This window comes from Simochromis diagramma, unplaced genomic scaffold (genome assembly GCF_900408965.1).
Source record: "Simochromis diagramma unplaced genomic scaffold, fSimDia1.1 OVJJ01000293.1, whole genome shotgun sequence".
In the NCBI taxonomy this organism is placed as follows: Eukaryota; Metazoa; Chordata; class Actinopteri; order Cichliformes; family Cichlidae; genus Simochromis; species Simochromis diagramma.
In genome coordinates, this window is record NW_024386801.1 from 22727469 (window position 1) to 22741105 (window position 13637).

At 41.3% G+C, this 13637-nt stretch overlaps 1 protein-coding gene across 1 annotated transcript; it reads right to left on the minus strand.

The window, feature by feature from the left end:
- Window positions 1-8241: 8241 nt before the first annotated feature.
- On the minus strand, window positions 8242-13302 carry LOC120730301 (hyaluronidase PH-20-like). The gene is made up of 4 exons (XM_040026596.1): window positions 13222-13302; window positions 10870-11794; window positions 10296-10385; window positions 8242-9545 (listed from the first exon to the last, which is right to left on the minus strand). The coding sequence occupies exons 2-4, from the start codon at window positions 11782-11784 to the stop codon at window positions 9216-9218; spliced, it is 1335 nt and encodes a 444-aa protein (XP_039882530.1). The 5' UTR covers window positions 11785-11794; window positions 13222-13302; the 3' UTR covers window positions 8242-9215.
- Window positions 13303-13637: the final 335 nt, after the last annotated feature.

The window sequence follows — 13637 nt, forward strand, 5'->3', positions numbered from 1 at the left end:
CAGAGGTGCTGGCAAACTTGACCCTATAATAAATCCCTACTAAACTCTCAATCAAACTTTAAATATAAACATGTTAATCAGGTCAAATGAAGTCTCATTAATTATGTACTTACTTGTTCTGGGGGTCCAATTTGTTTTGGTCCAAAGTAAGCCCTCAGTGAGTAATTAATACCCGTTAGTCTCCTCGTTAAATAAGCTCTTGCAAGTGCTTGAATTATAGGTGGAACACTTGTGGTAGCTTGTCAGAGCTGAATGATCTGCTTCCTTGAGGTGTTCCCTCCTTTTTGGGCTGTCTTGATGTGTTCCAGGTTCCCTCCTTACTGCCTGGAGGAAGATAGCTGAGGAACCTCTGGGTTGAGGACAATCTGTCCTACCGCTACCACTCGCAGACAAAGTCTCTGTCCAGACACGCAAAGAATATGAGTGTTTGAACTTGGTCATTTGTTTGTGGAAATGTAATAAGAAGGAAATCCACCTTTAGGTTAGTTATCAAAGTGATAAAATGTATGGACCAGGTGGCTGGTTTCACCAAAGATCTTTACTCATAACAACAGATTTTAAATGTTGTTTTTACATAACAAAAGAAAGGGTATATTTTAAATAAATTTAAGTAATTAAATTCTGTAAACTGTTTCTACAAATTACTAACTTTGATTAACACTGGTCATTTTATACAGACCCATAATGTTTCTGTTTCAATGTTTCTTACGCATACTCCATGTAGTTTCACTCACATATATGTATACTTGTATGCTTTTTATTTTATTTTATTTATTTATTTGTTTTCCCCTTGTTGTATATTGTTTTCTCTTCTTACCTTTGCACCTTTGTGGTCCACCTACCCAGTTTCATTGTGCAAGAAACTGCACAATGACAATACAAAACTCTAAGTCTAAGTCTGATTTTAAGGAAATCTCTTGTTTGGTTAAGATTTGAAACCCAATAAGTCTACAGTACAAATAGTCTAACCTTTGTGGAACTATATACGGATGGGAATCAAGAACCAGTGCCCAGTAGTTCAGAGAGCACGATGCCATAGTGCAAACTGGATCCAGGACAGAAAGCAGCACACAGACAGCATGCTAACATTAAGCTAGCAAAGAATCCAGAGTAAAGTTAAATCTGAGCAAATGCTGATCTCACCCCAGCAGCCAGACCCTGAACTTCAACAGGTAAAAAAATGATGATCCTCTGTTTCTACCTGTTCAGGTTTCTACAATATAAGCACTGTGTTACAAAGACTGGTTTTCCTCTGCTTTGTGCCCATACTTAGCTAATAAGAGGAAGATAATATGTATGTCCTCATTAGGATGAGGATTTGTGCTGGTGTGTGGGACTGTAACTGATAGGTTTATATTCTTAAATGATAATTGTGAGACAACATATTTAAGTTTATTTTACATAGAAACAGTAATGTAATGTACTGCATTACTGTAAGAAAAATATTCTGTATAGTATGTGTAATACGTTACTCTTTTGAGTATCAAAAAATGACCCCAACAGTGATCTCAACAAAGAGGGGAAATACCTCCAACATGCAAAAGCATTTGACCACATAGCAGGCAGTCAGTCTGCAAAATAGTAACATTGTAATTCTGTTTAGCAATCATGATTACAACAGTGAGAATTGATAAGAGAATTGAATCGATAATGGAATCAGAATGGCTAAACTCTTATCAATTCCCAGCCCTAGTTCTTTAGTTGTGGAAAAAATGTTAAAATTTTGAAACAATGTAATGTTTATTTTTATAATGTTGAGTTTCAGGTTCTTGGGAGGCCGATAGTGTTCTGTTGTGTATTCTTCTATCTGTGTATGCTTTTACTGCATTACATGTTTGGGATCATTGCCATGCTGTAAAAGGAAACTGTTGTCAGGCGGGACGGACTCAGGCGTAGACTGAGGAATACAGTTACACAGTTCTTTACAGGGAGTGCAGAATTATTAGGCAAGTTGTATTTTTGAGGAATAATGTTATTATTGAACAACAACCATGTTCTCAATGAACCCAAAAAACTCATTAATATCAAAGCTGAATGTTTTTGGAAGTAGTTTTTAGTTTGTTTTTAGTTTGAGCTATTTTAGGGGGATATCTGTGTGTGCAGGTGACTATTACTGTGCATAATTATTAGGCAACTTAACAAAAAACAAATATATACCCATTTCAATTATTTATTTTTACCAGTGACACCAATATAACATCTCCACATTCACAAATTATAAGATGGCGCCGGTGAGGTCGGCTGCCGTCACGACTGCTCCGACCACTTTTTCTTTGTCTTTGTTTTTTAAGTTAGTTTTCAGCGTTTCTAAATCGGCAAAACCATCACCATTGGGTACATTAGGTATGACAGTGACACTCTTGTTTCTATTGGTATACAATGTACTCACAATTCGAAGTTTTTAACTCCGGACCCGAGCTGGCCGAGTGAGATCTCGAGGGAGAACAAAGAGAAGCGGCGGCGGCCTAGAGGGAAGCGAGCCGGCGTCAGGAACAGGCTGAGAGCTCGTGCACACCGCACACCTCTGCCTAGCATCCTGCTCGCCAACGTCCAGTCACTGGAGAACAAGCTTGACGACCTCAGGGCCAGGATAAAGTTCCAGAGAGACATTCGGGACTGCAATCTCCTCTGCTTCACCGAGACATGGCTGAACCCAGCGGTGCCAGACCACGCCATCCAGCGGCCGAGTTCTTCTCGGTTCACCGCATGGACAGGACACGGGACTCGGGGAAGTCAAGGGGAGGCGGCGTGTGTTTAATGGTGAACAACAACTGGTGCAACAGTGCGAACGTTGTTCCTCTCACACGCTCCTGCACACCAAATCTGGAACTACTGTCCATCATGTGTCGTCCTTTTTATCTACCTCGGGAATTTACATCGGTCATTGTAAGTGCCGTTTATATTCCACCACAAGCGGACACGGTCACCGCCTTATGCGAGCTGCATGAGGCACTCACACAGCACCAGACACAACACCGGGACGCTGCGCTTATTGTGACGGGGGACTTTAATAGCGCCAACCTCAAACGCGCAGCGCCGAACTTTTATCAACACATCACCTGCCCCACCAGAGGTGAAAGGACACTGGACCACTGCTACACTACGGTCAAGGACGGCTACAAGGCACAATCCCGCCCCCCGTTTGGCAAATCTGATCACGCCGCCATTTTCCTCATGCCAAAATACAAACAAAGGCTGAAACAGGAAGTTCCGGTTCAGAGGAAGGTCGCGCGCTGGACGGACCAATCGGTGGCCCCGTTACAGGACGCACTCGATGACGCAGACTGGGGCATGTTCAGGAACAGCTCCGACGATGACGTCAACGTGTTTACGGAAGCGGTTGTGGGATTCATCGGGAAACTAGCGGATGATACCGTGGAGACAAAGACTATCACAACGTTTCCCAACCAGAAGCCGTGGGTGGATAAAACCATCCGCGACGCTCTGAGATCCCGCACCGCTGCCTACAACACGGGACTCATGACGGGGGACATGGACCCGTACAAAGCCGCGTCATATAACGTGCGGAGGGCGGTGAAAGAGGCGAAGCAGCGCTACGGGAGGAAACTAGAGTCACAACTCCAACAGAGTGACTCTAGGAGCCTGTGGCGGGGACTAAGGACAATAACGGACTATAAAGCACCAACAACCGGTATGACGAACGCGGCCGTGACTCTGGCAGACGAGCTGAACACTTTCTATGCTCGCTTCGAGGCTGCAGCTAAGGTCTCCAACAATGCTAGTGTTAGCGGCGCTAACGGCTGCAGACAGGAAGATGCTGCCAGCACCGGAAACGTGCTCGTCATCTCCGAGCATGAAGTAAGGAGAGCCTTCAAGAGAGTGAACACCAGGAAAGCAGCAGGACCAGACGGCATCCCAGGTCGTATCCTAAGAGACTGCGCATACCAGCTAGCTCCTGTGTTCACTGAGATATTCAACATCTCTCTATCTCAGTCGGTGATCCCCACATGCTTCAAAGAGTCCATCATTGTTCCTGTCCCGAAGAAACCCCACCCTGCTTCTCTCAATGACTATCGCCCTGTAGCCCTCACCTCAGTAGTGATGAAGTGCTTTGAACGCCTGGTCAGAGACTTCATCATTTCTTCACTACCAGACACACTGGACCCACTACAGTTCGCTTACCGTCCAAATCGTTCCACAGACGATGCCATCTCTCATCTCCTCCACACATCACTCACTCACTTGGACACTAGAAAGGGGAATTATGTTAAAATGCTCTTCATAGACTACAGCTCTGCATTTAACACCATAATTCCCTCCACACTCACCACCAAGCTGGAGCATCTGGGACTCAGCTCATCTATGTGTCAGTGGATCTCCAACTTCCTAACTGGCAGACCACAGGCAGTAAGGATGGGCGGACATGTCTCAGCCTCCACCACTCTCAGCACTGGAGCCCCCCAGGGGTGTGTTCTGAGCCCCCTGCTGTACTCTTTGTACACATATGACTGTGTGGCCACTACCAGCTCCACCACCATCATCAAGTTTGCTGACGACACCGTCGTGGTGGGCCTGATCTCTGATAACAACGAGACGGCCTACCTGAAGGAGATTAGGAATCTGGAGAACTGGTGCCAGAGGAACAACCTCCTTCTAAACGTCAGTAAGACAAAGGAGCTGATAGTGGACTTCAGCACAAAGCAGGAGAGGAACTACCAGACCCCCGTCATCAACGAGTGCCCAGTGGAGAGAGTGGACAGCTTCAAATACCTCGGAGTTCACATCACGCAGGACCTGTCATGGTCCTGTCACATCAACACCGTGGTGAAAAAGGCCCGACAGCGTCTCTACCACCTCAGACGCTTGAGAGACTTCCAACTGCCCTCCAAGGTGCTCAGGAACTTTTACTCGTGCACCATAGAGAGCATCCTGGCGGGAAACATCTTAACCTGGTTCGGGAACAGCACCATGCAGGACAGACGAGCTCTACAGAGGGTTGTGCGGTCAGCTGAGCGCACCATCCGCTCCGAGCTCCCTGACCTGCACTCAATCTACAGCAGGCGGTGCTGGACCAAGGCCAGGAAGATCGTGAAGGACCTCAGCCATCCCAACAACGGACTGTTCTCTCTGTTGAGGTCAGGAAAGCGATTCCGCTCCCTGAAGACCAACACAGAGAGACTGAGGAGGAGCTTCTTCCCGCAGGCGATACGGTCTCTCAATCACACCACCACACAGTACTGACCCACACATACAGTTCTTACACACACACTGGACTTTCTGGACTTTGTTTTTGCACAACACTGGTCACTATATTCTTCATTTCCGGTTAATACTTGTACAGCTGCTGTTATTGTGTATATATTATTTATATTTAGATTTCTTCATACATTCTTATATAGTTCTATATTGTGTATTTTGTTGTACAGTTATTTTATTTTCAACTTTAATTTATATATTTTATCTTATTCTTCCCAGTTAAATTTACCCTTCATTCTAATTTGTGTTGTACAGTTATTTCTTTTTTAACCTTAATTTATATTTTATTCCTTCCTAGTTAAATTTACCCTTTTTAATTTTTCATATTTATTTCCTATCTTATTCATAGCCTTTCCTTTTTTTTGTTTTCTTTAGGTCACGAGCAGTTGTCCAAGCATTTCACTACATATCGTACTGTGTATGACTGTGTACGTGACAAATAAAATTTGAATTTGAATTTGAATTTTGAATTTGAAATATACATTTCTGACATTCAAAAACAAAACAAAAACAAATCAGCGACCAATATAGCCACCTTTCTTTGCAAGGACACTCAAAAGCCTGCCATCCATGGATTCTGTCAGTGTTTTGATCTGTTCACCATCAACATTGCGTGCAGCAGCAACCACAGCCTCCCAGACACTGTTCAGAGAGGTGTACTGTTTTCCCTCCTTGTAAATCTCACATTTGATGATGGACCACAGGTTCTCAATGGGGTTCAGATCAGGTGAACAAGGAGGCCATGTCATTAGTTGTTCTTCTTTTATACCCTTTCTTGCCAGCCACGCTGTGGAGTACTTGGACGCGTGTGATGGAGCATTGTCCTGCATGAAAATCATGTTTTTCTTGAAGGATGCAGACTTCTTCCTGTACCACTGCTTGAAGAAGGTGTCTTCCAGAAACTGGCAGTAGGACTGGGAGTTGAGCTTGACTCCATCCTCAACCCGAAAAGGCCCCACAAGCTCATCTTTGATGATACCAGCCCAAACCAGTACTCCACCTCCACCCTGCTGGCGTCTGAGTCGGACTGGAGCTCTCGGCCCTTTACCAATCCAGCCACGGGCCCATCCATCTGGCCCATCAAGACTCACTCTCATTTCATCAGTCCATAAAACCTTAGAAAAACCAGTCTTGAGATATTTCTTGGCCCAGTCTTGACGTTTCAGCTTGTGTGTCTTGTTCAGTGGTGGTCGTCTTTCAGCCTTTCTTACCTTGGCCATGTCTCTGAGTATTGCACACCTTGTGCTTTTGGGCACTCCAGTGATGTTGCAGCTCTGAAATATGGCCAAACTGGTGGCAAGTGGCATCTTGGCAGCTGCACGCTTGACTTTTCTCAGTTCATGGGCAGTTATTTTGCACCTTGGTTTTTCCACACGCTTCTTGCGACCCTGTTGACTATTTTGAATGAAACGCTTGATTGTTCGATGATCACGCTTCAGAAGCTTTGCAATTTTGAGACTGCTGCATCCCTCTGCAAGATATCTCACTATTTTTGACTTTTCTGAGCCTGTCAAGTCCTTCTTTTGACCCATTTTGCCAAAGGAAAGGACGTTGCCTAATAATTATGCACACCTGATATAGGGTGTTGATGTCATTAGACCACACCCCTTCTCATTACAGAGATGCACATCACCTAATATGCTTAACTGGTAGTAGGCTTTCGAGCCTATACAGCTTGGAGTAAGACAACATGCATGAAGAGGATGATGTGGACAAAATACTCATTTGCCTAATAATTCTGCACTCCCTGTATTAAGCAACACCAGGTGCTCTATATACAGGTGGGGGGAAGGTGGGGGTTTCCAGGGATCCACTGGGTTAGTGGAAACAGGATCGCCACACTCACTCAGCTCCTCTCGCTGCTCGCGGGGAATTCCTTCCTCACACTCAGGGGATCCAAGGTTCATGATTCGGGACAGGTCCGGGAAATCTATTTACAAAGCTAGCACTAGGAGAACCAGAAGTTTGCAGAGCCGAGCTTTTACTAACATGAGTTACTCAAAGAGGCCAGCAAACAAAGTGATGAATCACAGGTGGGTGATTAACTGCAGGTGTGTGGGTGAAGGCGAGAGCCCAACATGAGCTCCGCCCAGGCAGTGCGATAGTACCGCGCGCGAGAAAGCAAAAGCCAAACCAAAATATTTGTAGCCGCGGGGCTGAGCGGGCAGGCGCGGGGACTATGGCAGCTGTTTCAAATCACAGTCTTTCCAAAATCTGACTTTACTTTTCTGGATTAAGTAAAGTCCAACATCATTAATCCAACATCACTAGCTGAAATGCAGCCTCAAAGCACAACAGAGCCTCCTGTGTGTTTTACAGATGGCTGTAGACAATCACTGTTTAACCTCTCTTTCGACCTCCTACTTACTTATTGACAATAATGTTTAGCAAACATTACAAATTTGGTTGTTGTCTAATTTGGCATTCTTCTGCCTTTTATTCCCATTTCCCTTTGTTAAGAATGGCCTCCTGATAACCACCCATGAACTGTGACCATTTCTGATGAAGCTTTAACTATGGATGGATCAACTGAAGAGCCAGAAACATCTCCCAAATTCTGTATTAGGCCCTTGCTGGATTTTCCTTTTTTCTTAAGGACATGACTTTTAGATCCTGTCCTTCTGTTGTACATTTTTCATACATTAAAATGGGAATAAATTAAAATAAATTCAAATAAAATGTTTTTACAACATATAATGTGGCTACATATAAATTTTAAAAGGAGTTCTTAGCTAAGTTATATTTCTCATATTTCCTTATTTCTTATATTTTGTTTTGTTTTTTTCTTTTTCTTGTATTTTGTACACCACTATTGCTTCCTTTAAAAATGGCCAGGCACAAGGACTAGACTGAAAATCACTGAATAAGGAGTCAGTGTCCAAGGAAAATCTTTAAAGACCTTCAGAAAGCCTGGAGAACTTTAAACATTTTTTTAAGGAGTATGGAAAAAAATAACATATTTGGTCAGTCATGGGAAAGTTAGGATTATGGTGCAAATTTATGTGTTGCAAATCATTTTTGTAGGTTGTCACCATTAGTTGTTTTTTTCATAATGTGGCTTAGAAAAATTAACTTTTAATCCCGTTAATAAACCTGGTAAAGTAGCTATATACTTAAAAAGATCTATCAAACACAAAACACACTCATTCTCTTTGTGACACTCGTGTTTATTTCATTCATCAAATCATTCTGATTTACAAGCACATGAATAAGATGCTATAGAAGAATGATGTCACTGTTCTGAGGACATGAATGTATATTTGCATGTATTTGTATTGTTGTTGCTCTGCTCATGTCATTTATTAAGGAAACGTCTCCATTTTTTTGTATTATTTATTATTATTTGTTGATTCATACACTCAGCGGCCACTTCATTAGGTACATCTGTTAAACCACCCCATACTGTTAATGTGTCATCAGCCAATTAGGCCAGCAACTGAATTTAGGTGTGTAGCATGGTCAAGATGACCTGCTGAAGTTCAAACAAAGCATCAGAAGAGGCACTTTTTCTATTCTAACTGATCACTCAAAGCAATTTTAACTACAGAGCCCAATTATACACTGATGGATGAATCTGGGCCAGATTCAAAGTTCAAACCTATATGACTGGCCTATTTAAATTCATAAAAAATGACTGACAGTCGTGCTCAGATGTTTACAACACAGGTAATGTTTACAAATGTCTTTCCAAATAGTGTCTTTGTAATGTAACAGACAGAAGCTTCATCTACTCAACTTTAGATTAAGGTATATTTTTCAAAATTCGGTTTAGTTGAGCTGAGTTTAGTTTAATTAAGGCACATTTACTTTTAAATAGTTAAAACTGAAGTTTAAAGTATAGCTTGTCTTAACAATTATTATTATTATTGTTGATGTTGTTGTTATTAGTATTAATAGCACTATGTTTTGAGGGAATCATTTACTTACATTCCTTTCTGTTTTTGGAAAATAGATGAATGATAGATAATCACATGAACGAATTCTACTTTCCTCACACATTAAATCCAAATGAGTTTCATGGTGGTTGGGTGTACTAGTTTGGGAGAACAGTTCCGCCCTGCGTAGCACTGACAGGTAAAGTTTTCAGCCCAGGCACTGAGGTCAGCAGCAGAAGGGAGGCCAATAGCCGCATACTTCCTATCAGCTCGTATGATGTAGAAATGGGTGGGGTTTAGGTGCAGGTAGTGGTGAGAGTTGTTGCTCTTCCGGACACAGCGGCCCTTCCCCTGACACAAGACTTCGCTGCAGAGCTTGGCGGCTGCAGTCACATTAGCAATGTAAGGGTTCAATGTGGATCTCAGGTACTTGGACAGAGCATCACAGGACGCCTGCAAAGACAGGATGGAGTTTATATGAGAGGTTCAGGTGTTCAAAAAGTATGTACAAAAAAAATCTTAGAACTTCAAGATGAATGTCAGCAAAAATATTTTATTGGGGTAATTAAAGTCCAAATAGAACATATTGCTTAATGGATGTTTGTGTCCAAAGGAGGAACGTCAACTGGACTGAGAACACGGATAGTGGCAGTAAGACCATCTAAATGGTCTGTTTTATTCTTAATTAGAATTTGCATTCAGTTGTGTCACTTTAAATTGGTTGTAAGACAATAAGATATTGTGATTGTGTGAACATCGAATGACGAGAAAAAGATATACCAAATCAAAAAGCGGCTGCAGCAAATGAAGCTGCAATACCTCTTCCACATGTCTGGTAAACACAGATAAACAGTCACAACTGTTAGTTCCTCTTAAGAGAGGAAACAAAGGCATGTTAATTATTTGTTGATGCAAGGCTGGCCAGTTGTGTTCCTGTTTTCAGACCTGTGAAGAGTTACTAATATAGAGTTTTTATGGCTAAAGACAAATGCAGAAACTTCGGGTGGCTCGTGTGATACTTGAAGTCTTTTCTCTTCTCATGAAACAAACAAACACTGGATTTGCAATGTTGAGAAGGAATCACATTGCTCAGCTGGTAGATTTTTAATGCTGACGTGTCAATATTGTGTCGAGTTAGAATATCCTTTAATGACAGGAGATCTGATCAAAACATCCAGTAAATATCAGTAAGCTGTGAATTACCTTGTTGTTGTAGTCTCTGGAACCTCCCCATATTATGACCCCAGAAGCTCCAAGTGCTGCAGACTCTCCGATCGTGCTGATTAGATCTCTCTGAAAGAGCAGGAACGAAACTTTTTTTTTTTTTAAATAAAAAGGCTCAAAGTAATTTAATGCCCTATCGTCGAGGCCCCCAAAACACCCCACAGCTTCTCTCTCATTCACATCTTTTAGAATCCAGTATAGAAAACCTATAGATAAACCTTGGTAGAGTTGATATAAGGTACTACAAACTGTTCAAAGTGAATGAACTCCAAACCTTTATCACATTAGAGTTCTAAATTGAGTCCTTCATTCTCCTTTCAGAGCAGTATTAATTGATGTTTTTATGTCATTTTCAAAAGTTTTTAAAAAATAATTCTTCATTTGTTGAGTTGTTTTTCTGTTGTGTTCTTGTGAATGCTTTTTGCTCTTACGTGAGAAACTTAATAACTATTTAGGTTCAAATGACAAAACCCTCATGTGATGGGCTGTTTATTGTAATCATAAAGATGAAGTGAATGATGTGCATAAATGTGATTTTAACACAAACACTCACCCTGGTCTGAAACTTTTTGGTCTGATCCCGGTACAGTGGCCTGCAATAGACATAGACTGGCATAACGTAAGGACGTTTAGGCAATGCTGCCACCCTCAGAGCCTCAAGAACACGGTTACGAACAAAGAGCGCAGCCCGAGGAGAGTTCCTCAGATTCTGGTGAAGGTAGACTGATGGGAAGAGAGCTGTGCTGCGTTCCCACAACCAAAGCATCTGGTTGTTCTGCTTGTGGGTCTTGTGGGAGCACTCTCCCGTGTAGCCGAGCTTGTTCCATCCATAGTTGTAGCAATCAGGAAACAGGTAGAAGCCCCATCGGCGATTTGGACGCTCACCAGTACCAAGGCTAATGGTTTTTTCCATGAAGTGACGTCCAGCCTGCTGGAACTGTTTCTTTGCCAGTTTAAGAATTTGCTTTAATGATAAAAACGGGAGCATCTGCAGGGTACGACTGATGGACAATTTCTGATAAATGCGTTTTGAACCCCAGTTCTGGTCCCACAGGGGGCGCCAGGATTCCCAGTCAATGACAGCCAGCCCAGGAGAAGAATCCTGGGAGATGTAGTGATCTATTTGTTTTTGGGCTCTGGCCAGGTGTTCTGTCAGGTTGCCATTTTGGGGGACCCCACCGCTGTAGAGCTTATGCTTGACAGAATCAGCTCTAGGGTAAAGGCCAAGGCGGTCCTCATAGAAGATGGTGAGAAACTGGCCTGGCACAGCTGCGGGTGTTGTCACTGACTGGAAGGCTGCAGTGTCCAACGGGATGTGAAGACGTTTACAGTGCTCGACTGGCACGTTCCATATAGCCACAAAGGGATGGTTATTGATGAGCGGTGGCTCAGTTGGAGGTAGGGCAAGGGCTAAGGTGATAGATCCAATTACACAGAAGCCAACAGAGGAGAAGAAGGATGGGGCCATGGTAATAGGTCTGGACAAGCAGGGCAGACAGTGGATAAAAGTCAGCAAACATCAACATAAATCACAGCTATTTTTGACAAACTCTGTTTTCTCTTTAAAATAACCAAACTCCGTCTTCTTAAGGTGGGCTAAAAGTGGGCACTTTTGATCACATTTGAAGTTATTTGAAATATGACTCTCGGTGAAAGATGACTTTTCATAATTTTTACATCTCAAACAATTAATGGAGAAAACAGTTATTAGGTGCTCTATTAGATCATCAGTGGATACAAAATAGTTCTGAAAGAGCTCCACTTGAAGCTGCAAAAGTTAAATACTACTTTTATAATATAAATATAACAGGACACAAAGCTGTTTCTCCAGTTAGAATGTAAGATACTTCCTCCATTATTATTTTATGTGTGTGTGAAAGAGAAAGAGGAAGATAAATACGACATAGCTCTGCTACGTGCATGCTCTGTGCTCAGAGCTTAAAATGTCAGCAGTGGCCCCAATTTATGTAAATGATCATTATCAGCAAAACAGGGAAAATTAGACAATTTTAGGTGCTAGAACGTACACATAAGTGCTTCGAATGATGAACCAAATCTTGAAGTTCACCCAGTGGCTGAACAATCTGCTCTATTCACCTAGAGTAGTGTAAGGACACTCCCTGAGTGTTCAGAGTTCAAGTTCACTTGCCTAATCATCATCTGTAGGGGATAATTTATGAAAACAGACTAATTGTAGTCCCTAACAATTTCATATGTTCATGCCAAAAACTTTTATTTCATTATATATTTAAAAAATATTCATATTTATGACAAATTTTAAACAGCATATCATTTTAAAAATGATATTGTGTAGAACTGAACATGTTATCAAGTCATGACTCAAAATGCCATTAATACACATTCTAAAAAATATTTTAAAAATATGATTTATTTAATTTTAGTGTGACTTACTGATCTCTAACCAGGAACAACAACAAAATAGATTTGGCCTTTTGGACTGAGTCCTTTGCAGTTCTTCTTTTTCCTCTTGATCAATAACCATTTATACTGACAAAATTAACTTTTTGTTTGTGGATGATACTATTTGTAACTAGCAAAATAGTCATTTACAATGGATTTGGAATGATAAAAGTGCTAAATAATGATATAAAATAAAGATATTTGTAAAACCTTCCTTCATATTTGGTGTTCAGATAGAGCCCTTGTGAATGTGAATACATATGTTAACTACATTCTGTTTTTGATGTCCTTTTTGCTCATCCTGGTAAATCAATATAAAATTAAAAATGACTCAAGGATTTCGCAGCATATCTGTAAACAAATTGTCCACATTTTAAAAAGATCAAATCTTTTTAATAATATCCTTTATCTTACAAGGTTATCTCACTATTCTTTTCAAATCAGTCAACATTTTTTGGATATAATGTAGTGTTTTAGCTCCTACCTGTTGCTGTCTTCAGTGGCTTGTCATAATACTTCAGTGTATCTCAAGTAATTGTTTTGCTGTTTCATATGTCAGAGGAAACAGTTTCTTCTCTCTGGTAGATCCTTATCTAATTAAAATACTAACTGGTGAGTGGGTTTAGGGTGTCAGGTTAGAATAAATGATGCAAAGAATTTGGAAACAGTTTTGGACAAATACAATCAACAGTAAGATAATTTAGTGAAAAAGGTTTTTAAAAAGTTGCATATTTGCAAGATGAAAGTAAAACTCAGAGTGCATGAAAAACAGAATGGTAACGAAAGTTAAAAAATAAACAACAAAAGTTAAAACAACAACAACAGCCTGGTTCATGTATAATATTTCTGGTTTGTACTGATTTATCACAAAAATGACACGATGATGGCAACATGTTTTTC